The sequence below is a fragment of the Xenopus laevis genome, chromosome 4L, assembly GCF_017654675.1.
Source record: "Xenopus laevis strain J_2021 chromosome 4L, Xenopus_laevis_v10.1, whole genome shotgun sequence".
NCBI lineage: Eukaryota > Metazoa > Chordata > Amphibia > Anura > Pipidae > Xenopus > Xenopus laevis.
In genome coordinates, this window is record NC_054377.1 from 144,373,431 (window position 1) to 144,399,755 (window position 26,325).

General features: G+C 41.4%; 1 protein-coding gene across 1 annotated transcript in view; it reads left to right on the top strand.

The window, feature by feature from the left end:
- suclg2.L (succinate-CoA ligase, GDP-forming, beta subunit L homeolog) overlaps nucleotides 1-23,873 on the top strand; it is a 154,759-nt gene extending 130,886 nt beyond the window's left edge. Inside the window, 2 exon segments of the mRNA NM_001096439.1 lie at nucleotides 12,192-12,312; nucleotides 23,309-23,873. Of these exon segments, the coding sequence (NP_001089908.1) occupies nucleotides 12,192-12,312; nucleotides 23,309-23,424 (237 nt within the window). The 3' untranslated portion in view covers nucleotides 23,425-23,873.
- Nucleotides 23,874-26,325: the final 2,452 nt, after the last annotated feature.

Sequence of the window (26,325 nt, forward strand, 5' to 3'; positions counted from 1 at the left end):
GATTTATGTATTGCAGATCTATGATATCTATGGGTGACTCTCACTACATTTGCTGTCATGGCCAGAATATCGTCTGATTTGTTATTTTACTACTGTATTCAATCTGAATGGTTAGTTGCAGGTCGGAAGTTTGTGCTGTACGGTATGAGGCTAAAATGTGCACGTCTGTGGCCACCTTATCCTCAATCGAGATGGACAAAACCCGATGAAGTGGAAAAGTCTTGTATTTATTTTTGTTTTGTTCATTGACATGGATGGTTGACTGAGCTAAGGCAGTAAGGGTGGAAATGCAGCTCTTTTAAAAGTTGGACCCACAACCCACACCAGATCCTTTCTGACCTCCATTTTTTACTGTCACACACCTAATATCTTGCTATGCCTTGGCCTGTCTGCTTTCTTCTGTCCCACTAGAGAAAAGTGCACAAGGTTGGAAAGCTCGACCCGCTCATCTCAATCACCCATGAAGGTGTCAGGTGATAATATCTGGAGGACCCTTGTCTGCTGTTCGGACCTTAGGCAGTACAGGAAAGAAATCCAATAGCACTCTGAAAATTGGTCAAAAAGGGGAACTTTTTAGGCCCTACTGGGCACTTTATCAGTGGCCTGGAATTCCTTTGTTCTGTTATCTCACAGCCTTATGTATTCTACACATTTTAAGTGTGGGAAGTATAGTTGTAAGTATATTTCTATATAGTGTTTTTTGTATAAATGTGTGCATCAGCATTGGACTGTGGGGGTCCAGGCCCACTGGGGCTGCCACATTAGAGACCCACAGACACCCCTGGAACCCGCCACCCCCATGTTTCTCTGCCCCAGCTGCAAACTCCTCCTCCCCCCCACCAGCATACCTTCTTATTTCTTCATGTGACTGCTATATGGGTGGGGGGTGGTCAGGGAATAGAGTCGCAGGCTGCCATGGGGAATGTGTCTCTGACCCAGTCTCACCCTGGTGGACATACATGGAATGGTACCCAATTTGGACACAGAGAAGCTGGGACAAATTGGGATGATCGGGTCATACTGACCTATGGAAACACATTGCGAGAGCACTACATGCAAATATAATCCATCACTATTTTTAACTTGCCAGATACAGATACAGGGGCTTGTTATCGAGAATGCTTGGGAACTGGGGTTTTCTGGATAAGATGTCTTTCCATAATATGGATACCCATACCTTAAGTCTACTAAAATATAACTTAAACATTAAACCCAACAGACTGATTTTGCTTCCAATAAGGATTAATTATATCTTAGTTGGGATCAAGTACAAGCTACTGTTTTATTGTTACACAGAAAGGGTGATAGGACAGCTCAGCCTAGGGCCACCCACAATACAAATCCGGCCCTGGCCCTTGGGTAAATTCCATGCGCAGGCCAATAAGCTAGCAACTCACCAGCTTTTATCTGTCAATATTATGAATTGTGATAAGGGCCAAAGATTGTGCTTCATTTTCTGCTATACAGCTGGAATCCTGTGATTAAAAGAAGATCTGGAAAAAGAAGAAGAAAATGATGAATCACTATGCCCAGCACTAGTTGACTAAATCAAAATCCGATTTTGTTTTCTAATTTTTTAAGAAAAAAGAATGTTAGATCAAACTAGAATCCACGATTTAACCTTATTTATTATTGAAAAAAACTCTATAAAATCAGTTTGTAAAAAAACTCGAAAAAATTGGATTTTTGCTAAAAAAAAAACTGCATTGTTCCGGTTTTATACCCAAAAAACGCTAACATTTTTCATGAAATTGCTCGAAAACCCCGTTTTTTTAAAATTTATTTTGGGATTTTTTGCTGAAACTCAGCGCAGACCATAATATCTTCAAATTGAAATGGTACCTTTGCCATTGACTTCTACAACACCCCGACAGCTTGGTGATGGAGTATTTTCGGATTTGGACTTTTAGCAGCCTTGGGCTATAATAAATCACAAAAATTCTAGGTTTTTTTTCCCACTAAAAAATTAGGATTTTATAGTTAAAAAAACTAAAAAAGTTAGAATTTTTGGCATTCTTTAATATATAACCCCCTACATGTTTTTCGGTGTAAAAATATATTTTTTTTTTTTTATAAAAGCATCACTTAAACTGAGTATTCTGGAGCCGGGCATCATTAGATTGCAGGCTGTAGCGCCGACTCCGTTTACTGTGTCTATAAATCTGCTTTGTCCTATAAACAGCAGCGCCTTCCCGTACTACCTGCCTGAGCCAAGTTATTCTACAATAAAATGGACGAAGCTGTAAAGCTTTATAGATTTGTCTGTTTCCCACTAACCGAAAGATCCCAGCCATTATATTTAACCTTTTGCATTGGTGGGCCGAATCCAGAGGATACCCAGTAGACTGGAGTGTGAGAAGAGTAGACATCTAGACGTCTCTTTTATAGATTTATAAATGTGCTCTGAGGAGAGAAGCTTTGCGAGTAGCCCTCATATTAATTTGCAGACTAATGATGATGAAATGCTGCTCCACACTTTACAGCTTAGTTATTTATACCCAGGCATATGCAAACACCATGAGACATCAGGAACACGGGCGTTGATCTTGCCGATGATTAAAGGGAAGCTATCATTAGAAAAATGGTAATGTAGAGTCATTTGGGGGCAGAAAACTTTAGATACATTTTGAAACACTCCTACTCCTTTTGTGCTTACATGGAAATTGCTAAGATTCTAGCTATCTGTATAACAGAGCATTCTGTCCCAGTGGCTGCACAGATCCTATCTGATCCCCATTGTAAGCAGCAGTCCTGTCCTGCTTTATGGCAGCTGAGATTCTAGCTATCTGTATAACAGAACATTCTGTCCCAGTGGCTGCACAGATCCTATCTGATCCCCATTGTAAGCAGCAGTCCTGTCCTGCCTTATGGCAGCTGAGATTCTAGCTATCTGTATAACAGAACATTCTGTCCCAGTGGCTGCACAGATCCTATCTGATCCCCATTGTAAGCAGCAGTCCTGTCCTGCTTTATGGCAGCTGAGATTCTAGCTATCTGTATAACAGAGCATTCTGTCCCAGTGGCTGCACAGATCCTTTCTGATCCCCATTTGTAAGCTGCACCCCCAGACTATACTTTTGTTTTGTGGATGGTCAAGAAAACCTACACTGTCATATTCTGTTAATAGTGTCAGTATTTATTTTGCATTTGCTGTATTGGTCTCATAAGAAGTTCTTATTTCTATATAGCTCAGGGCATGTTATATCACCACCCCTAATCCTCCCACACTACCCCCAGTTACGGTCAACCACATATCTGATCTACTACATATAAACCCTGCCCTTTTTTCATTAAGCCTTTTCAGGTCCTAAAAAGGCATAACAGTGATCTGAGAGGCTCACCTAAATACTGTATGCCCAAACAGTAAAGTATTTTTCCTTGCTCAGCTCTTCACTTAAGTAAATCATTGAGCAAATTTGAGGTTATCAACCAATTAACACATGAGCTGTATGGTGGTATATTGTTATAATCATGTATGCCGAGTTATTATTGATTATAAGGGATGGGCGTCAAAGAAAATTCGGCACGCGTCAAAAAAAATTAATTTAATTTAATGGCCGACATTTCGCCCATCCCTATTGATTATATCACTGTCTTAAATTAGCAAATTTGAACTTTGCTAGATAATGGACATGCCTCAAAGATGTGATAGAAAGATATATCACCAGATTGGATTATTTCCTATACAGATAAACTACATTCCAGACAAACTACTTCTTGGGGAGCCCATAGATGTATTGGTGGATGAGCAAAATTGACCAAGCTGCCTGACCATATCTGTCAAAGCATGGACACCTTCAGTGACTGATGTGACACCTTCAGTGACTGATGTGACATTGACATTTTAGACAACCTTCTTCTTGGGGAGCCCATAGATGCATTACTGGTTGAGCACTAGGGTCAATATTGACCAAGCTACCTGACAACATCTGTGAAAGCATGGACACCTTCAGTAACTGATGTGACATTGACATTTTAGACAACCTTCTTCTTGGAAAACCAAAAGATGCATTGGTGGTTGAGCAGTAAGGTTAATATTGACCAAGCTGTCTGACCACATCTCTGAAAGTATGGCCACCTTCAGTGACGTGACATTGACCTTAACAATAACACCTTCTTAGACCTGGTTATATTCTTCCTGCCCTTGTATAATACACCCTTCCAAAAATCTATTAATTATGCAACTCTATTTTGTTACTGGACAAGTAGCCTTCTCTGTGAAGACCCTTAAGAGGAAATACTGGATAAATAAATAACATTTACAGGGAAGATATCTAATTCGCATTTAAACAGAATTTCTTACCAATTCTAAAGCTGGCCACCTATCTCCAACTGACCCTAAATAACCATTACTGCATTGATGTAGGGCAATAAAATCTTAACAGCGTGTATTTTACCTAAATGTCCTAGTTAACGTCTCCATTAGCCAATGTTGTGTTGGAGCTGGAAGTTTTAGTATTTTTGGAATGAACTTTTAATAAAATCAGATTTTTATGCTGCTCTCTAGTAAATGTTAATGTCTTGGAAATGCTGCGTATGTGGATTTTTTTTTTTTTCCCCTGGTTTCGCCTCTGCCAAAAACGCTTTAATCCTTATTTGCCTCTACTTGTCAAACGTAGCGCAACCTCCAAAGATGGCCATTTAAATGTGATTTATAAAGAAGGCGCCGGCCAAGGCAAGCAAATCTAAACAATGTTAACAGAAAGTCCACCACTCCGAAATGAATTACTGTGAGGTGTGAGCCGATCGGCGGGTCTGTTATACGATTACAATAAAAGCCGAGATTGAATTCTCCACCTTATTCACTTTCTTATTGATTAAACCCTTTTAGGCTTCTCTCTAATTAAACAGGATTTTTTTTTTTTTAATAAAGTCATCAATTATACAGGCTGCACCTAATTTCTTTTTGCCAGTTATTTTGCCATCAGCTGACACTGGATTGAATGACATGATTAAAATTCTGCTTGGAAAAAAGAAATATCTCTCTTCTCAAGAGCATTAGACCCTCAAACTTCATTCAGCTTTGGATTTAAAGTACTGGGCTAGTGCAGTTTTTAAGCTAACAGGAGCACTGGCCCAGGGTATTGGGTTACTGATACCTGGAGGGTACCATCCCCTTCAGTGATTATACCTTTAGTTCTCCTTAAAGGCTTACTTACCTGCACTGTCCTGGCAAAGTCTGGATTATAGGCATGAGACACCCCTCATGTATGGCCAGAAAGCTGCCTTAACATGACCAACCTTAGAATCGTTGTGGCAACATTCAACAAACCCAGCAAAGGTTAAAAAAAAAAGCCCACTGGTTTCTGCCCCATCACGTTGGGGTTATGCTGTCATCCTGAACGTTTCCCTTGGTGAGCCCAAAGTGGCTTTAGGAAATTTGGAAGAATAGCAAATACTGGAGTCAATAAAGCGGTCTGCTTTTTGCTTGGTTGTGATGAATGGGAAACCAATCGTTTTTCTCTTCCTAAATTTTACTTGTAGAGACAAAGTTTAATTACAAGGAATTATGTTTCCTTTCTGGAACCTCTCTCTGCAGAAGCAGCGTAACGACGAAATGTAATTAATATAAGAGTTATGGTACGGTCCTGGCAGAGGGTGAGCTGTCAATGTATGTGTTTTGTTTTGTGGGCTCTTTGTTGAAGGTGAGCCATTGTGGCATGTTCTTTGTAGAAGGTGACCAGTTATGAGTGTCCTTAATTGTTTTACTTTCTGCTAAATAATTGCTGTTGCGTTCTTTTTGATTTTGATGCATGAGCTAGTTCCCCTCAGTGTAAAATAGAATGTTATAGTTCATTAATTAATTTGTGGAATGCCAAATTAACATTGGGTGTGGGTAGGGATGCAGTGGCTTAAGAGTCTGGGTTGGGTTGAAAAATTGCCATTACTAGTGGACACCTGCCTGTCCAACATTCCCAATTTAACGTTATTAAAGGAGAAGAAAAGGTTAAAATTAAGTAAGCCTTATTAGAAAGGTCCACCTTAATATACCAGTAAACCCTCAAAGTAATGCTGCTCAGAGTCCTGTGTCAAAAGAAACACAGCATTTCTTTCCTTCTATTGTGTACTCATGGGCTTCTGTATCAGACTTCCTGCTTCAGCTTAAACCTCATTGCCCTGGGCGTGAGCATGCTCAGTTTGCTCCTCTTCCTCCCCCTCCCTTCTCTGCTGTAAACTGAGCCCAAAGCTATAAAGTGAGCAGGGAGAGACTCAGGCAGGAAGTGATGTCACACCAAGCTAATACTGCAGATGCTATCCTAAACAAACAGAGAGCTTCTAGAGCTTTTTATTCAAGTATGGTAAAACATTCTACAGAATAAATACAGCATTCTAGCTTATACTATTGCAGCTAATCTATTGGCAATAAGATGCCTCCATAGCTTTGCTTCTCCTTTAATATGAAGTTGGTCCCACCTTTGCTGCTGTAATAACCTATACTACTCTGGGAAGATTCCACTAGATTTTGCAATGCTGGCAGGATTTGCTTTCGTTCATGTGTACTAGTTTGGGCACTGATGTTGAGGATCAGGCCTGGCTCACAGTTAGGTTCCATTTCAGGTATTCAGTTGATTGGAGAGCAGGGCTGTCTGCAGTCCCAGCAAACCCGTTCTGTATGGACCTGACTTACACAGGAAAAAAGCCTTCCCCAAATGGTTCCACAATGTAGGAAACACAGAATTGTCATAAATGTCATTGTTTGATCTCGTGGTTTTATGCGTAATAGATCTTGCCAGACTAATTTAATTTCCTTCTATGAGGAGGTGAGCAGAAACCTAAACCCTAGGATGGCAGTGGATGTGACCTTTTAAGACTTTTTTAAAACATTTGATACAGTGCCACACAGAATGTTACTGGTTAAATTAAGGAATATTGGTATGGGGCAATTGAACCAGTTTGTGCAGCATGGGTTGATAACTGCAAGGTTATGGTTATCACTGTAGAAACAACATAAATGCCAGTTATACACTAAATGGTAGTGTATTGGAGATATACTTATATATGAAATAGATCTAGGGTTTTTTGTGTATAACAGGCTGTCAAACTCTAAGCAATATCTTTCTGTGGCTAAGGGGCTTTGACTCTTTATAGGTCCCTGGTGAGGCCTCATCTGGAGTATGGGGGCAGTTTTGGGCTCCAGTCCTTAAGAGGCATATAAATGAGCTGGAGAGAGTGCAGAGATGTGCAATTAAACTGGTAAAAGCGATAGAGGGTTTAAACTGTGAGGGCAGACTGTCCCAAAAGGCACTTGCAAGGAGACATGATTAGGGTATATTGCACAAGGATAAATATACACAAAGTAACTCCAGCACACGTACATGCTCAAGGGATTGCTCCCGTGTTTAATGTCAATCCAACAATACAACGTTTCAGGGGGGCGTGCCCCTTCGTCAGGTAGGATAAATAAACACACTCACAAATCCTTTATAGTGTCTGAACTAATGACTTGGAGGTATGGTAGATATTTCTTACAAGATTGAAGCATAATTGGATGGGCCTTTTGCCTTAAAGTACAGACTAGACACTGTTACATATGCGTAATTCTACCTAAAGACTTTTTACTTGCCTACAAGGCCTCTGACAGCTCCAAGAGTCTGGGAGTTTAACAAGGCCTAGAGGGGGTACTATTTTGTATACCCCTAATTTATATTATTTTCTCCCCCAGACTTCCTGCATTGCTCGGCGGCCCTAGCTAACTCCAGCTTCAGATTAAACTGTTTGCCATCTGTTTTCCACAAAACAAACCCAAACGAAGGTCCCTCTGGATAATTTTAGTGTTTACAAAACAGCATTTTGCATATCATTTGTTTAGCGCATTTCTGTTCTGTAAAATGAAATGGTTCCGCTTGCCTTTGTTCAGTACAAAAGGGAAACTATTATGTAATTCACAACTGTAGCAACTCAATAGAGGATTCAAATGATTTGCAAATTCTCCCATTTCTCTCGCTTGGTCACCTGGGCAGAACTAATCGTCTCGTCGCCACGCTGTTGTTGTTTTCAAGCGAGCACAAAAGTGTTATCCGATGGGAAACCAACGTCCCCAAACTGATTTGATGCCTAATAGCGACCTTGAGGCAGATGTCCCCACGTTTCATGTTGCACCTGAGAGCAAGTCGTTGCCTGAAGTCATCTTTGATTCCCCTTTGGGGCAGCCAGGCAACTGTTTGTGTAGTTCTTTATCCACTTCAGCAGGAAGCCACTTCCAAAGATTCAAAGATCCTTTTAATGCATTTGACCTTTTAATATCTACAAATAAATAGACGTGACCGGCAACCTGTGATCCTATTAGCCGTATCGGTGACAAACTGGGTGTATATCAAAGGCTGCTTCTCATCTATACTGGTGAATGCACAAAAACTGTACAGGTAGGAGTTTGATAATTGCCATTTTGGAGTCAGGAAAGATTTTTTTTTTTCCACTTCGGAGGCAAATTGGAGAGGCTTCAAATTGGGGTTTTTGCCTTCCTCTGGATCAACTAGCAGTTAGGCAGGTTAAATTGAGTTAAAATTAGGTCTTAAATTGACAACTTGGGCAGATTTGTCTACGTACCCAGTCTTCAGGGCAAGGATATGTATGTAATTTGTGCCACCCTGGTTGGTTATACCACTCTGGGTCACAAAAGTTAGCAGGGCCCTTCCATCCACGGGGCCCCGCTTTATAACCAATTGGGACTCCTGGACAAAGCTATGCCAACAGCTTCAAAGAACCTCAATAAAAAAAAAAAGCCTCTGCATGCACAACTGCTCCCCCAATCAACCCAGGCAACGTCACATCATGCCCAATCCCCACACACCACAAGCCCCAACCTCTTTACTTTTTTTTTTATTTGTGGGACCACTGATTTTAGTACCCTTTGATGTTGGCTCCAATTCTAGTGCCAACCCACGGTCGAGTACGCAATATAGTTTATAGGTGTCTTTTGAATGCATGTATCTTTTTCATAGAGACAAAATCACTGTGGTCTCTAATAAATACATCCATGAGCCAGGATAAGCCAAGACCTACCTGTCCCTGTGTCCTGAATGTAATCTTGCATTTGGAAACCTTTCCTTTTCAGCAGCTACACTTCCATTTCATGTTTTAGAGTGCACAGGGGGACTTCAGCTGCTGTCAAGCAACCCTATCAACCTGTCATGGCTTCCTAATAGCTATTGGTGGGTAAAGATATACCTAAAGTACACATGGAGGTAACAAGGCACACTTCTATTTATTGTAGCCATAAACAAAGCCATAATTGTTGTATTTAGCAGTATAGTGAATCCTATCTAACCCACAGAGTAAAATGGAAGAGTCATTCTGACTGCCCTGAGTATCATGTCAAGCCAAATATTTTCTCTCCTATCAAGAAAGCGGTCAGACTCAGAATGAAAGCAAATACTTTTATGGGATAACCTACAGTGCACTTCAGTTGTGTCCTCAACAAAACTACCCATTGGACTTCTCCCTTGGGTTTCCCTTGTAATCCCACCCCCTTGTTTTTAAGATATCTCGCCCAACTGACATTGTCTATAATATTTCGAAGTAACTTTCATTATGCATTTCTGTGCAATCGGTGAAGGTGGATGGATGTTGAATAATGCACAGGTTAAAAACTGTGCTTAGATGGTGCCACCATTATCTCCAGAGCTGCCTTATACCGAGCTAATTATCTGCAGAATCCCATCACAATTCCAGCAAAAATATATCTGCTCCGGTTTCATCCCAACGGGGAAATAAATCATCCGGACATTAAATCCAGCACTTAAATTATAAACAAAAGGAGCTGCATCTTCCTGCCAAGCGCCCTGGGAATGGTGGAGAAAAGACGCATGACGGGGGCTATAACTTGTGAGCAGCTCTGGTATCACACAACCTGTCCAGGCTGCTGATTAAAGGAGCTTTTGTGACAGTGATGCCATAAAAGGGGATAAAGGGCCCATTTTCCTCCCATACATTAGGCAGTTACAGCACAGGTGACAGTTGCAGATATTTAGGTTTTTCATTGTACCTTTCCTGCAAATACCATGACTATCACCGCGCACAGATGTGGATGTAAATTCTCCCCTGATGAAGCTGTAAAGCAGTCGGGTGCCACCAAGTGACCTATGATAAGGCCCTTGATCACCTTTGTTCTCCAGAGTGATTTATATTGCAGGGGATTTGCTAATAAACCTGTAATCATCCCATTGTTTATAAGGCAGGCTTGTGCAACATATAGCCCATGTCTCTTGAACTCAATGTAGCTCTTTAGAAGGTTAAACCTGGTCATTTACACCCTGATATAGTCGCACAAATTACGTTTTGTCTGGTGAGAAGATCCCAGATATTATCAATGCACAGACGAGGAATCCTTCATCCATAAAGCTCTGCGTTACGGGAAGACCAGACTAGGAATTACTGAACCCTATAATAAAACTGAATGTCGGTTGGCATTGTTTGCATCTTCTCTGTAAGCTTCGCCTGGGAGGTTGAGTAAGTTTAATCTGCTGCCTGATGGAACACGTTTATTACTCATTTTTATTAAGCTTTTATAAAGAGTAAACACATTTCTGAGTTGTAAATGTCAATATAATAAACAGCCGTTGTACATTTGATATGGACCTGTAAATAATTATACTGCAGTATCAGAGTTGTCATATCACAAGTGCAAGATTATGACCGCCACTTCACGGCATACAGTTAATCTTTAGACTGGGCCAGACGATGTAGTACATCGGAGAATCTGCTGCCCTGCTGCAGCACTAGCCCTTTAACTGTGGTCTGATTTTGGCACAAAATGTCTCATTTCGGCACCGAAATCCACCGGGTCTGCCTGCACCTGAGCAAAAACAATACTTCTGGGTGCAAACAAACCAAAAGCCCTAACCTTAAGCGATGACATGCGACATGTTTTTTTGTATGGGAGCACTACAGTTACACTGCTTATACTGATATTCATGAAAGCAATATGGCAGCCTCCAGTCACTGTTGTGAATGAAGATAATGAATGTTCTATATGTATCTTATTATATGGAGTAGAAGTATATCTAGAAAACTTGGATAGCGAGTGGCCTTTATAAACTGTCCTTATGAGCATCAAGACATTGTCCCATTACTCTACCCTTCTATTTAGTAATACAACTAGTCAAGTATGGTGGCACACCAACAGCAAAGTGACCAAGGGCTAAACGTATTCTTTTCAAAGTGATCTTGGAAGACTATTCTTCGAGTGCCTGCTCTATACCAACACAGTTTGATCCCCTAGCTGAAGGCTCAGGGCGGTGCACTTGGGCTTCTTCCAGTCCTTGTTAAGTTATGCGAGTTATTTGTCTTGGGACCTTTTTCAACTCTTCAAGCTTTTCAAATGACCTCAGCTTCCCAGGAATAGACTTCTTCTGGTGGCCCACAATATTCGAGAACCTCCTTGATGTGCATCATACACAGGTCCGGACTGAGAATTAAAATAAGCCCTGGAATTCACTTACACAGAGGCCCAATCAGCCCACATAGAGTCCCAAACAGCCCACATAGAGGCCCAAACTGCTCCCACCAGCCCACTAAATACTGACTTTCTATGGCCCCTTATAGCAGCCCCTCTGGCCAGAACCCACAGATTGCCATTCCGGGCCTAATCATACAGCTCACTGTCGCAGCTCAATTGCAGGACTTTCCCCATTGACCTAAAAATTCATGAAGCGAGCGTCCATTACCGGGGAACAGCTTGCCTAAAATAGCAATAATTGATAGTTATACTCTTCTGGGGAATTAATGCAAGACTGTTTTTTACTTGTTCCTTCATTGAAATCTAGGTAGTCCTTACAGTACCAGTTGGCACCTGCCAAAAAAGAAAGAGCCATAGTGTCATTTCTAATCAGACCCCCAGGGAGTCTATGACAGGAGAATGGAGATCTGAGAGACCTAGTTGCTAGTGCCTAGCAAAGGCGATCTCCATATATGCAAGAATACTGCAGCCTTGTAATGAAACAATGAGCATTTTAATATATGTGTATATTTTTTATATAGCACTGTAGAATCCTCAGGGAGGCACGTTCTGAATTACTCTTGTGTCTCAGTTCTCCTCTGTTGGCAGGCTGCTTTCATGCTATTTTTAAGCCTCTCTTTTTATCCTCCCACCCATTTCCAAAGCCGAGTTCTTGAGTTTGAAAATGGTACGTTGCGCCAGTGTCTCTGTGTAATAATTCCACCAACTAATGTTGAAACCTTGTGTTTTCCAGGTTGAAGCGATCCTTGTCAACATATTCGGAGGGATTGTTAACTGCGCAATTATAGCTAATGGGATAACGAAGGCCTGCAGAGAGCTTGAACTGAAGGTTCCCTTGGTGGTCAGACTAGAAGGTAGGCATTAAGTGTCTCTATTAACACGTTTTATTTAGCAAGTGACAAAGTGCTCTGCAGAAGGGGGGAGAGCAATAAAAGATTTGCGAAGGGTGAAATATAAAACGAGGAATGGCCTTAAAGTCATTCTGATCCATTACAACAGAAGGCTTGTAGGATGTCCCTTGGAGACATGGTTCTGGGGTTAAGGGACTTCTCTGTCAAGCGTTAGAACATTCAGAGATTTAACCAGGGCCACCATCATGAATCATAGGGCCCCATACTTCTAAGTTAACCGGGCCCTCCCTAATTTAGAAAAATGTCCTTTGTATTCACAACCATTGTCCTGATCCACCCAGGCACCGCTTTAAGATAAACCATGCCCACGATCCAACCAAACACTGCCTAATTCGGGTCACAACCTGCAGATCACGCCATCACATGCAATGGGGCCCCTGAGAATTAATATATCCAGAGACCTCTCCTGACTTTTTTTTCCTACTTTAATCTAACTGTAGACGTTAAACAAGAGATACCTGCCCAGCAGCCTGGGGTTGGTATCAAAAAGATATATGATTGGTTAGATGTCAGTCATTTTGCACTTTGGGGTTCTGGATACAAATCAAATAGGGATTTGGCAAAGAACTGTGAAAGCAGTAGAACTATGAAAGCTTATATCTGATTGGCGGCTAAAGGTTATTGCATAAACTCGCACTAATTATAGCGGTGGTTCACCATTAAGTTAACTTTTAGCATGCTATAAATTTGCCATGGTTTTCTATTGGTCTTTATTTTTTATTTATTTTGTTTTTGTAGTTTTTGAATTATTTTTTGTTCTTCTGACTCTTTCCAGCTTTCAAATGGGGGTCAATGACCCCATCTTAAAAAAAAAAAAAAAAAAAAAGTTCTGTAAGGCTACAAATGTATTATTCTTGTTTTTTATTACTCGTCTTTCTATTCATGACCTCTCTTATTCATATTCCAGTCTTATTCACATCAATATTTATTACAAAAAATAGTGTTAGTACCACACTTTGGCCAAAATATGCAAGCTCCCGTGCCACGTCAATGCCCCTCATTGTACGTGAGTCCTACACTATTTATGAGCATTCTAAGTTTGTAGTGCATTTAAAATCAATCCCCCAGCAACCAATGTGACCGAGTAGTAAGACCATTGCGCACTTACCCTTAGCTCAGGATCTCTAGTGGAGGGAGCTTTTAAGCACCAGCCAACAAACATACACCTGTGAATAATTACCTTCCTTTGTAGTGCATTTGAAATCAAGTCCCCCCATAGACAATGTGACTGAGTAATAAAAAACTCGCCAGTGCTCGGTGTAAAGGTGGCCATAAACGGCCCGATAAAAGATGCAGACGGAGCGAGTCGGCAGCTTATTAGCCCATGAAGGGGGCCCTCCGACGGGCTTCCCCGATCGATATCTGGCCGAAAGTCGTCAGATGTCGATCGGATGGGACTAAAAATCCCGTTGGATTGTGGATCGCATCTGTTCATTGATGCGGACCTGTGATTAGACCGCCCATTTATCCTTCATTATGATCCGATCGCTGGGCCCTAGGGCCCACGATCGGATCAGCCCGATATTGCCCACCTCAAGGTTGGCATATCGGGGAGAGATCCGCTCATTTGGCGCCATCGCCTTATTAGCGGATCTCTATGTGTATGACCACCTTAACGCATGTTGCTGAATAAAAAGCTAAATAACCCAAACATTGTCTCAGAATATTGCTCTCTACGTCAGACTAAAATATAGTTTAAAGGTGAACAATCTTGTTAACAAACTTCTTTTTGGTAAATGCTGTTCTCTCTATATTTTCTAGAAGGAGAGGATGATAATTTTAAAAGAGAACAAAAATATTAGTATTTCTGGGGAGTCCTTCCTTACCTCAACAGAACCATACCCTTTTGGCTCCCCAAATTTCACCCCTTTTTGTTATGTGTTAAGAATAAGCACAGTAACGCAACAGTTTGATGGGCGCCATCCTCTGTGGATAGATCTTTTCTTGCGAGTGACTGTAGACACGGAGAGTATATGGTTGAAGTGTAATTGAGTTTACCCGCGCTTGCTCTGTATGAGCCGTCTTTTACAGGAAAGACATTTTTGTCCTCAGGATTTTGGGGTTCAAACTGGTTTGGTTCTGGTGTGGAAGGGACGAAAGTTCATTAAATATTATATTATTTTTTTTAAATCTGTCATTTGAACCTTAAAGAACAGATACTTTTCCTTTACGGAACATATCCCTTTATTGTCTCGTTGCATATTTGTGTCTAGATTTCATGTGGCGTCTCCTTTTGTAGTCTCATTAAAACAATAAACCCCCGTGAAGTCTTTTTAAGGTTTTTCTCCAAACATTAGTCGTTTTTAGTGTGTAATCAGGGGTTTTTAAAACGAACATTAATTTGCTGTCACAACGCTATCAAAATATGTCATGAAAACGTAGCGCCAAATTATTTCTCAAAGCGTTCCTGTGAAATTTCTGTTTGGCGAGATCAAAGAGAATATCTAGCGTCTCCCTACCTTCTAATGACTTGAGCAAACCAGGCAGATATAATGCACTTGCTTACCTAGTGATGCTGGGAAGTCTGAGAGATGTGAAGAAACTGTTCTTATCAAATGTCACATGCACTTTTCACAGAGACTTTCAGTAGATCTGAGATTTTTTTTTTTTTATAAACTTTCTTTTTTGAAATTCAAGTCTTTTTTTATTTTCCTTTATTTTCAACCTGTACCTAAACTGTCCTCTGGGAGCCAAAAATGCAGTAGATAGAGTCCTGCCTGGGTCCATTTTCTTATACCTGTACCTGCCCCATACCCTCTACCTAGACCTGCAACCCTCAATTTTCCACCACTGATTCGCTACCAGACTCGCAATAGGTCAACTTACCTTCTGACCCAGGGACACAAAAAAGTGCCGTCACTCCGGTGCCAAATCTGCACAGAAATAGAAAAAAAACTACCACAACTACAGGGGAGGGTAAAAAGGCTCAAGTCTGCATTTGTCGGGTACTCGCACTGCCAGTGAATTGGGAACTTTTTGCCCTAAACCCGACCACTTTGCAGGTATTCTGTAAAAGGTGAGACCAAGGTACACGCTGGGGCAGAGGAGGTTCTGGCACTGAGTGGACCTCATGGCGTGGCAGCACCAGTGGATCACGCAGCTGGTTAGAAAGGTGTTTACCTGGAGCAGAAGTACAGTACTTAAATTGCCCAGCTAATATTAGGTGACCCTGTCTCCAAACCCAGTGTTGTCACATTTTCGTATTGACACAATGTTCACTGGATAGGCCCCACTGTAGGCTCTTGCAGTTGTGGTGAGTCAAGGGTTGTTTTGTAGCAACATTCTATAAAAAGCTTAACATGCCATAGTCATAAAGCCTTTGAGCAGATATGTAGATGAAGGTTCAGGACGGTTAATTCCAACTCTCAACATATAATATTTAATAGTCCAGCCATTTTTTACCATACCCATTGATACCAGTCCATTCCAGACTTTCTTTGGCATCTGTAATTCAAGATGATCCCTCAAGCATCTTGGCCCATACCTCCCATCACAATTATTTAAATGTTGGCTGAAAGTTTGTGTGTATGACAGATAGTTCCGACATTTCCAGTGTTTGGAGTTTTGCTGTGATATTGATTGTGATGTCAGCCTAAATACACAGCCGTCCAGTAGAAGTAGCCAATGTTTCTTACTTTTTAAAGAATGTTTGTGTTAAAGGACCAGTAACATCAAATTTTTTTTAAAAAAAAATCGTTACTACACAACAAATAAAAAACACCAAGGCAAATTATAGTTTAAAATCGCAAAGTCTTTATTAAGAAATAACTGACAAATCTCAGCTTCTGCTCCTCTTCAGAAAAGGCGACACGGAGAGTAAAGCGGTGTGGCCACTGTTCTCAAGAAAAGACGAGCAGAGCTGCTTACCCTTCTCCAGGTGTAGATATAAGCAATGAACATTAAGGTGTAATAGTCCTTCAGCGGTTCCTCCTCGTACATCACATCGATCTTAGGGAAAACACAGCGACCTCAGTGTCAAAGGACTTTGCACCTAAAAGGGAGTCGGCTGATGGGTCGGACACACGTATGACACGAGTATATAGCAATCCTACACCTTGGGCTGCCAGTTACATACACGGAGAGTAAATCGACTTCCCTCGGAGGCCCTCAGGGTACCACCTTCTGTGCTGTGGGGGTGAGGACGCTGCACTCAGGCGCTGGCAGGCTCGGGGCACTTCTGGAAACATTTGCGAGTTTGGAGCATCAGTCAGCAGCCGGCAGGATCCAGCAGCAAAGAGCCAGGGAGGAGAAATCGAGCAGCGCTGGATGGATGGTCGCCCTGTCGCCTTTTCTGAAGAGGAGCTGAAGCTGAGTATTTGTAAGTTATTTCTTAATAAAGACTTTGCGATTTTAAACGATAATTTGCCTTGGTGTTTTTTATTCGTTGTGTACTAACGAATTTTTTTTAAAAAAAAAATTTGATGTTACTGGTCCTTTAAAGGAGAAGGAAAGGTATTGTACAAATGTTAGGCACCCCCAAGTGATTGTGTTGTCTTACCTGAAACCCCGAGACGGTGCTCCTATCAGCAGAAAACTGCGCTGGCCCGAGGTTATACCAGTGAGCATCACAGAGTGATCTTCCGGCTTCTTCTTCCGGCTTCTTCCTCCTTCTTCACGTGGCTGCACATGCCCAGTAGAACAAACTAAAAAGTCGCTATTTCGTTAAACTGCACATATGCGTTTGCCCCGGGAAATTTGAAGAAAGAAGAAATGGACGGCTCCGTGGTGCTCACTGGTATAACCCCGGGCCGGTGCAGTTTTCTGCTGATAGGAGTACGCCCCGGGGTTTCAGGTAAGTCAATACAATCACTTGGGGGTGCCTAACATTTAGCACTCCCAAATGTGTACGATGTCTTTCCTTCTCCTTTAAACAATATATTAAGTTAGAACTCACATGCACTCTTCTGTTCTGAATTTGTTTCATCGCTTCTCCATTCAATTGGCCAATGTATCAAAGCTCTTAAGGAATGTTTTATATGGAATACAAAGCCAACTGTTACTGGTACTGTATATTTATGTACATGTCTGGTGTAGAGGCTTGTAGTTGTGTTACTGTGTGCGAGTGCCAAGCTTTTGCTTCTCTCTATATATTGTATCTCCTCCTTTGTTCGCCTAAAGCTGTCTTTTTCTTCAAACTCAACCACAAAGGGAGTTGAGAAGAAATCCTGGCAGCCGTGTACACAGTGACATACTTGGACTTTTGCAAAATTGATAGAATACGTGCGAGTTGCATCCACAAACGCTGCAGATTCTGCTTCTATAAACCAAGTAAATAAGGTTTAATATTAAATTTACCGGCACAAGTGGATAAAAGGGGATTTTTCCAGTCTTTATAGTATTTCACTGGTGCGGGTCAGTTGGAGCCAAGCAGAGCATTTCGAGGTTCACGTGTCCAGACCAACTTTTTGCCATGTAGGGCATTAGACTGTTTTCAGGGCAGAAAAAAAGTGGCAACTGGGAGAACAGAAGTGAAATGATGCAGTTGGATAGAGAATTGTAAAGTAAAACTTATACTGCAAGAAGCAGGAGCAGTGTTGGACTGGGATACCAGGGGCCACCAGAAAACCTTAGACCGTGGGCCCGCTTTCCAAACTATTATTCCTCCTCTCCTCACTCAACCTCTGTATTATCTTAGTATTTTATATTTACTTAGTCTATTCTTCCATCGTTAAGCATTTTTTCCCATAAATAAATAAGAAATGACCATGAAATTGGCCAAATAGTTAGAAGCAAAAGGGCCCACTGACACCTGGGCCCACCGGGAGTTTTCCTGGTATCCCTGTGGGCCAGTCCAACACTGAGCAGGAGAAATATGTGGGAAAAGAAGTGATAGAGAAGAGCAGAATATCTGGAGATGAGTGATGAGCTTAAAAGGAATTGGGTCGGGGGGAAAAAGGAAAGCATCAAGGAAGTGGGAAGGTTAGAATGGGAGCACTTAAGGAGTGGGTAGAGAAAGTAGAGAGGAAGGGAAATCAAATAGACAGAGGGGAGAGAAGAATAGATAAAGTGCAGAACAGAATGTTTGGAGATTTAGACACAAGCTCAAAATAAATGGAGTTGGGGGGAAGAAGGAAATCATACAGGAAGTGGGTAAGGGGGGAAGGAGTGCCGAAGGAAGTGGGTTGAACAGAATAGAGCAGAAGGGAACAGGAGATTAAGATTAGAGAAAGTAGGGAGAAGGGGTGGATCAGATGGTGCCTGGATCCGCAAACTTTTTTTTACCCGTGAGCAACATTCTGATGTTCAAAGAGTTGGGGAGCAAAACAAGCATGAAAAATGTTCCTGGGGTGCCAAATGAGGGCTGTATTTGGTAGCCCTATATGGACTGACAGCCTACAGGAGACTCTGTTTGGCCATAAACCTGTTTTTTATTCAACCAAAACTTTCCTCCAAGCCAGAAATTCAAAAATAAGCATCTGCTTTGAGGCCACTGGGAGCAACATCCAAAGGGGTTGGAGAGGAACACGTTACTCATGATTAGCCACTGGTCAGGGATCATTGATATAGGGAAAGAACTATAGATGGGAAGTACGGAAAAGGAAAAAAAATATGGGAAGTAAAGGAGGAGAAAAGAAATGTGGGTATTGGGCAAAATCGAAGAAAGAAAAGACCAAGAACCTAGAGGAGTAAAAAGATGGGTGGAGGCAAGAGAAAAGACGCAAGTGAAGTGGAGGAAAACTGGAGAAAAAACAAACCCATAGGGGAGGAAGAAACTCTTGAAGCAATAGACAGGCAAGTTAAATGTGAGGTAGGAAGAAGGGAGTACGGCAGAGTACAGAAATACTGAAAGAGAATAATTTTTGGCCTGTGCCCCCACTTTTCATGGGTATCTTGGAATACCCCTGCCAGTTGAACCATGGTATCATCCTGTAGGAATGTGACGCAACAAAACTCTTTACAAGTTGTTGTTCCTCCCTGCAACTAAGACCACGCCCAGTTACGCTCTTCATACTCCTACTTTCCATTAAGCCCCGCCTCTCCTCCAAAATAAAGACGCCATATGCGGCAACGTTTGATTTCAAATTGAGATTTAATTTTCTGCAAAAAGTACAAGGATCCCATTTACTGTATATGTAGAATGTTATGTGATCAACTGCTACAGTAATTACACAAGCCCTTCATTATTAATATACGGAAGGATTGTGATCCTCTTATAGTGAATTACAGATGTTCCTATCAAGGGACTTTTAAGCAAATCCCTGATTTAGTAGGATTTCCCCAGCAAATCTCTCCTGCAAACTGTTTAATAATTACAAGATGTTTGATGAGAGGATTACTAATCCCACTGAAAACAGTAACTTTCTAATTGTGTCTATTTACTTGGATAAATAAGAGGAGGCCTAACAGCTAAGACTTGTTTTTCTTTGTAGGTTTAATATCATGTGGGAAATAGACTATTCCTGATATTTTAGAGAAGCATTTTGCTATTATTGAAACTAAAATGTAATTGATCTCAGAATTCCTTATTTACTCCTATTATACATAAATTACAGTAAGAAGAAAATTATCTCTTATAATACATGAGTGATACTCAGAGTTCCCTGTATAACTCAGCCTGCAGCCTTGTGCCTTTATATGGTCACAGAACAACCCCTCAGTGACTTCTAATATCCTTATCATTTACAGTAGGGGGTACATTATCCCTTATAATACACGAGTGATACTCAGAGTTCCCTATATAACTCAGCCTGCAGCCTTGTGTCTTTATATGGTCACAGAACAACCCCTCAGTGACTTCTAATATCCTTATCATTTACAGTAGGGGTTACATTATCCCTTATAATACATGAGTGATACTCAGAGGTCCCTGTATAACTCACCCTGCAGCCTTGTGCCTTTATATGGTCACAGAACAACCCCTCAGTGACTTCTAATATCCTTATCATTTACAGTAGGGGGTACATTATCCCTTATAATACATGAGTGATACTCACAGTTCCCTGTATAAGTCTTCTTTGTCCTAACAATGAGAAGCAGCCAGGCAAGGGTCAGTCCCAATCATCAGTGCTGGGAAATGAACTAACAGTTAAACTTATTCTGCTTTCATACTGGCAATTTCCATTGAATTTTAGCAGATCACTCGGGTTTATACAGCTCTCTGCTGCCACCCAGTGGCCAAAAAAAATATCTTTATATATCAAGAAATTGTTGCTCTTACTAGGGGATAATTCACAGGAGCCAACAAATCAGACTGACTTTCCTAAAGGCCATAGGGTTTGTCACGAAAGGCGAATATATCTGATTTATTTTCATTTATTTTAAAAACAAATCATCTGTAAAACTTTGGAAAGTATCTCAGAATTGTAATTTAATCTAAAATATAGTTTTCACAACCCTAATAAACTGAAGGGTGCTGGCAGTTGCAGTTGAACTACAACCAGAGTGGTACATTCCGAAAAGCAAACAAATCACTTGTCCATCTGGCGTCTGATTAGAACATCCCCGGCATGATATTGGGGGGTAGTGTTACACCCCGGGTCCTGCCGCCGCCATAATGATGAGAATTAAAGATATAAATACAGCGATGACATTAATTGCAGCTTGTGAAAGACTAATCTCAGGCAAGGGAGGGAAGGAGAGAGCAAGGGGAACATTCTTCTTCTCTGCAGACCTGCGGTTTCACAAACAAACGGGGAGAAAGGCGATGATTTAAACAGTTAATTTAGAATTTTATTTATCTGGAACCTTCAGGAGAGGATTCTTTACCTTCCACTTATATGGGGGGTGAGAAACTTCCTTCCTCTGCGAGAGAGATCGCTCTTTCTTGGAGGAATGGGCCGAATCCAACGCTGTGTTTTGGGGGGTTTTGTTAAATCCGAAGAGATGAGAGGAATGATTATTGGGGCATCTCTTGAGATTTAAAGGGAAAGATACCCCCTCCCCCTTTGTGACTGTTAGTTCATTTGGGTTTCTATAAAATAGGTAACTAAACACCTTCTGACTGGCCATAAATAAATATATATTTGTATAATGTTACCCAGAAATGATTGAGAGGAAACCATGATGTCTGCTCCATTCTTAGCAGGGGTGTAACTACAGGGGAAGCAGACCCTGCCCAGGAGGTATAAGGGGCTCCACAAGGCCCAAATAATAATCGATTTCAACATAATATTGGTAAAACAGGACACTCTTTGGATATGTTGGGGGCCCTAAAATTAATTTGCTGATTCTTTAGGCTGGCAGAGTCATTCAACCTTTTCCATCAACGTGTTCCATGGAATGGATTTTGGAACTGAAAGTCCCTCTCCAAATCAGAGAATCTATGCACCACCCTCCATGTCTTCTCCAGCTTGCATTCTAACGGTGGCCATTGACGTAGAGATCCACTCGCTTCAATGACCACATTGAAGTGGGCGATATCAGGCTGAACCGATCGTGGGCCCTAGGTCCCAACAATCGGATCATATTGGATCCAGTTGGATTACAGGACCACATAAACGCACAGATGCGGCCACAATCCGACGGGATTTATCTGCCTGATCGAGATCTGGGTGATTTTCGGCTAGATATCGATTGGGGGAGCCCATCGTATGGCCCTTCGCATGGGCAAATAAACTGCCAACTCATCTGTCGGCAGCTTTACTTGCCTCCATTCCACCCCAACCCCAACTCACTTCTGTAGTGAAAGAAAAACCTCCGACCTCTTCCTGACAACCCATGTGTGCTGTGCAAGCTGGATAGAGACAAATAGCATGGAAGACCACTAAGGGGCACAAAAACACACACCTACTAAAAGCACTTACTGGGTCCTGGTCTGGCTGCACTGTGAACTGGACTATAATTCCGGTGCTTGGTGCAGAGAATGAAAGGCTGCAAGGAAGCCCTGTCCTTAGTGTCTGCTATAGGGCATTAATACAAGACTGTGTTGTGGCCTGTGCCCGCTGGTGCTCTATAGTTTACTTGTCTATGAGCCTCCCCGTGCCTTGGAACCATTTATTCCCTCCTGTATTCATGGGGGGGGGGTGAATTGAGTGGGGGGAGTTGTTTTGGAGGACAGAGACCTGTAGTTAGGTGCACATTAGTGATGTCTGGTTCAGGAAAAACTCAACTCGGCCCTAACCCACTAAATGTTTCTGTTACCTGACCAGTACCCGCATTCGATCTCTCTCTCTCTCTCTCTCTCTCTCCCTCCCCACTACCTCTATGTGCTGCCTCTGGTTCCAAGATGGGATCTTCGGATGCAGTGGGGGCAGTCTGACACGCACCCAACCCTGACCTGCAAGGATTGGCCAAATTTCTCCCGCGGGTTGCCATTGGTTTTAGGTCAACCCACACATCACAAGTGCATGGTGCAAACTACAAAAAAAGAACATGATGGATTGCTTCCTTCCACATTTGATCTGGATTGATTTGATCTGGAAAAGCCACACCCTTAATCCAATAGCAACACCCACAATCTTTATGACTGTCCCACCCTTCTACCAGACCCCTCTCTGTTTGTCTTAACAGACAGAAAGCATCATCTTTTGGGAAGGAATTTGCTGCTCTGGTAGAATGTCTCCAAAGTAGATTCTAGACCTGACTTTCATCTCCAAAAGGAGGTGCATCGATGGGGGTCCCCATGTGTTCTGCATGATTTGGGGCCCTCTCCTGCCTTGTTGACAAGGACTTTATGTAACATTTTGTGTCTATGTAAAAACCAGTAGAAATTTCTGACCCAATTATCTGTTCCTGGCTTCGGTACCGAGTTTCCCTTTTTTGTTTGTTTTTGTAAATTCTCATAAAGCAAATTAGGTCTCAGAAGGAGTAAATGAGACTGTTTAATCGATTGGAGGGCCTACAGTGCAGTTCTAAAAAATGACTTAAATTATCATTATTTTAAGCAAAATATAACACACTTATGGTGGCAGACAAATGGCAGTCAAACTCAACGGGTTTGCCTTATGTCCAATGTGCTGTTCCAGTGAAACTTTTTTAATAATCACATTTTTCCCCCTAGGAACGAATGTCCACGAAGCCAAGCGAATTCTGGCAGAAAGTGGGCTCCCCATTACCTCTGCCAACGACCTGGATGACGCAGCAAAGAAAGCGGTGGCGAGCATAGCGAAGAATTAACCACCTTTGCCTGTTTATACCAGGAATACAAACTCAGTATCGGGATAGTGGAACATGTGATAATGAATGTACTTGATTTTAGCCCACAAATGTTTATATTTCTAAATTTCTAGTATGATTGATTATGGGGGTCATTATTGTAAGTATTTAAAGCAGGGTTGGTCCATCAGGGGACTGTCAGTGGATGTTTGAGGGCTGTTCTTCAGCAGCATCTCGATGGCCTTAGGTTGGACATCCCTGATTTAAAGTATAATTGGTCACTAATTTTATACGGGGGATGAAACAATAACTGTAGGTTCTGTGTGCAAATCTGGATGTTTTTCTAGTGTATGAGCCAAAAAATGAAGTTTTATATGGTGCTCAAAGCCAATAGACTTCTTCTGTGCACTGTAGGGTCACTAGGTGCCAAGGGTGTTCACTTTGAATTTTATTAAAAAAAAAAAAAAAAATCATAATGATTATTCCTGCTGGTGAAAATTATATAGCCATTACAAATTTTTGGAGTTTCATGAATAGGCATCCAGTTGGTCACCATCTTCTTTTTGTTGACTTTGTACAGCAAGGAGCTACAGTAGGATGTTGGTCCTCACATGGGTGCCCATTGTTAAGATAATGACATACCTTCCCACCTGAGTCACAAAGTGGGTAAATTGAGTTGTGCCTGTTAATATTCGGAGGTAAGTATATAGGATATGGCCATTATAAAAAATAGCACTTTTTGTTTTTTCGAATACTGTATAAACAAACTGGCTACTATCCTGTATACCTACAGTCAGACATATGACAGTTAAGTTGGGCTCAAACATCAATATTTTTAAGAAATGTCTGCTTGAATGTTTCTCTATTCCGTCCGTGACCTTAAAATCTGTACAAAACATAAGCAACTGCATATATATATATATATATATATATATATATATATATACATACACCTCTGTGCCATAAGACATATGGTTATTCCCAAATAGGAGAAGTGTGCCCTATGCGTAATCCACAGCAATCCACTCAAATGTTTGCCACTGTTATTCTAAATTGAAGTAGTGGTTGGGGGAATTAGTGAATGATGTGGGGAGAATGCATCTTTGTTCTCCTAGATACACCATGAAGTCCAGCCTGGAGGTCAATTAGGGCGATATCTGGGGAGGATATATATGTTTGTAGGCCAGAAAAGAAAAATGTAGGCCATTAGAACTTAAAAAGACCACTTACTACTGTACTATCTAACTGCTGGTTGGTAGCTATGGGTTACTGAGTTGGGCAAACTTCTCCCTGTTTGTGCATCAGCCAAGTCTTTCATTGACAATGTTCAATGTAGAATGTTAATGTTCCACAAGAAACCTCAACGTTGGGTCCATCCTATGCTGCTGGTCTTCTGGAATATATTTTTAATGTCTTCTGTCCACCACTTCACATCTATACTTTTAGAAGTGACAATTTGCCTTTTTAACAAACACTTGAAGCAAATAAATGAGTATTGTCTTGGCAGCCCTAGCGTTTTTCATTCCCTTTCTGATCTTCCCACTGGTGTGTAGAACATCATTTTCTTTCTCTGCGGAAGTCAAATTATACATGATATGATTATATGAAAATACTGGCTGGAATAAGAGGTGAAGAGGGGGTTACTAAAGTTGACAATTGTTTAGTCTTTACACCTCTTGTGTCCCCTATAGTCCTGGGAGGTCTAAAAGTTACAGATTTTATTAGATTTGGAGAGTCTGAAATTGTTGGCTGCATAGAGAAGATACTGTACTTGAGCAGAGGAGACACACTGGCTCAGGTCCTTCAGCCCCTACTGAGAATGCTCCCCAAGGTTTATTAAACTCTTATCACCTAGCATCTGTACAACTGATACATTAATAGAGGCCATATCTCTGATTCCTCTGTGAAATGTACCAAAATGGGCCAGCAGTCTGCCTTACTTAGGCGCTACTGGCAACCATGATATGGGCTTTCTGGTGAGGCCAAGTTGGAAGCTTTTATCAACACATGTATGGCCAACTTAACTCTAAGACCACACCTAAATGGAAACAAGGTATAAGGAACCTTCAGATCCTACTGAGAATGTTCTCCAATGTTTACTAAACTCTTATCACAAAACAACTGTACAATTTATACATTAATGGAGGCCATGTCTCTTGTTTCATCTGAGAAAAGTACCAAAAGGTAACATTTAGAGGGTCCGCAGTCTGCCATTTAACTAAAGCTAGCCATATATGGTAAAATCCATGAGTTGGGGCAAATGAGACTGTTGGGAGATGCCGGCATCAACACTCCATGGGCCATGGCATTCCTCATCCAGTGGAATTTTTCAGTCCTGTCTGAATAATATCTCGCCAATTTTCAGCCGAATATCAATCAGGCAGGACAGGCTCCATAGAGGAACCTGGTTTGGTGGTGACTTCTCGCTGGAACGCACTCAATTAATAAAGGCATTTTAATTGTATGAAGATATCAGTTTGCAGTGCTGTCAAAAACCCAGAGGACAAGTCCCATAAACGGGACAACATACTGCTCAATCAGTCTGGTGAAACAGCATTGGCTGTTTTATCTGCCCATGTATGACCAACTTAACTCTAGGACCACACCTGAACACAACAACACATACTTTAAGGAACCTAAAGTACTCGGTGTTTAGTTAGAGCCCTTCTTAGGTTATTATAAGGTTATAGATGAAATACATTTGTGTATCATCCTTCTGTCATAGGTCTAAGATTACTTAGTCAAGTGGATGTGTTCATCCCTAAACCTCACTTGAATTGACCTTCAAGCTTTGTTTCTGGGAGACATTAGGAGAGCAAACAGGCATTTCCCCCAATCTCACCCTAGATGCCTTTCAGGTTGGGACCCGAGGCTAAGCTCTTCACCACACCATAAAAAAAACATTTCACCAGACTGGTTATT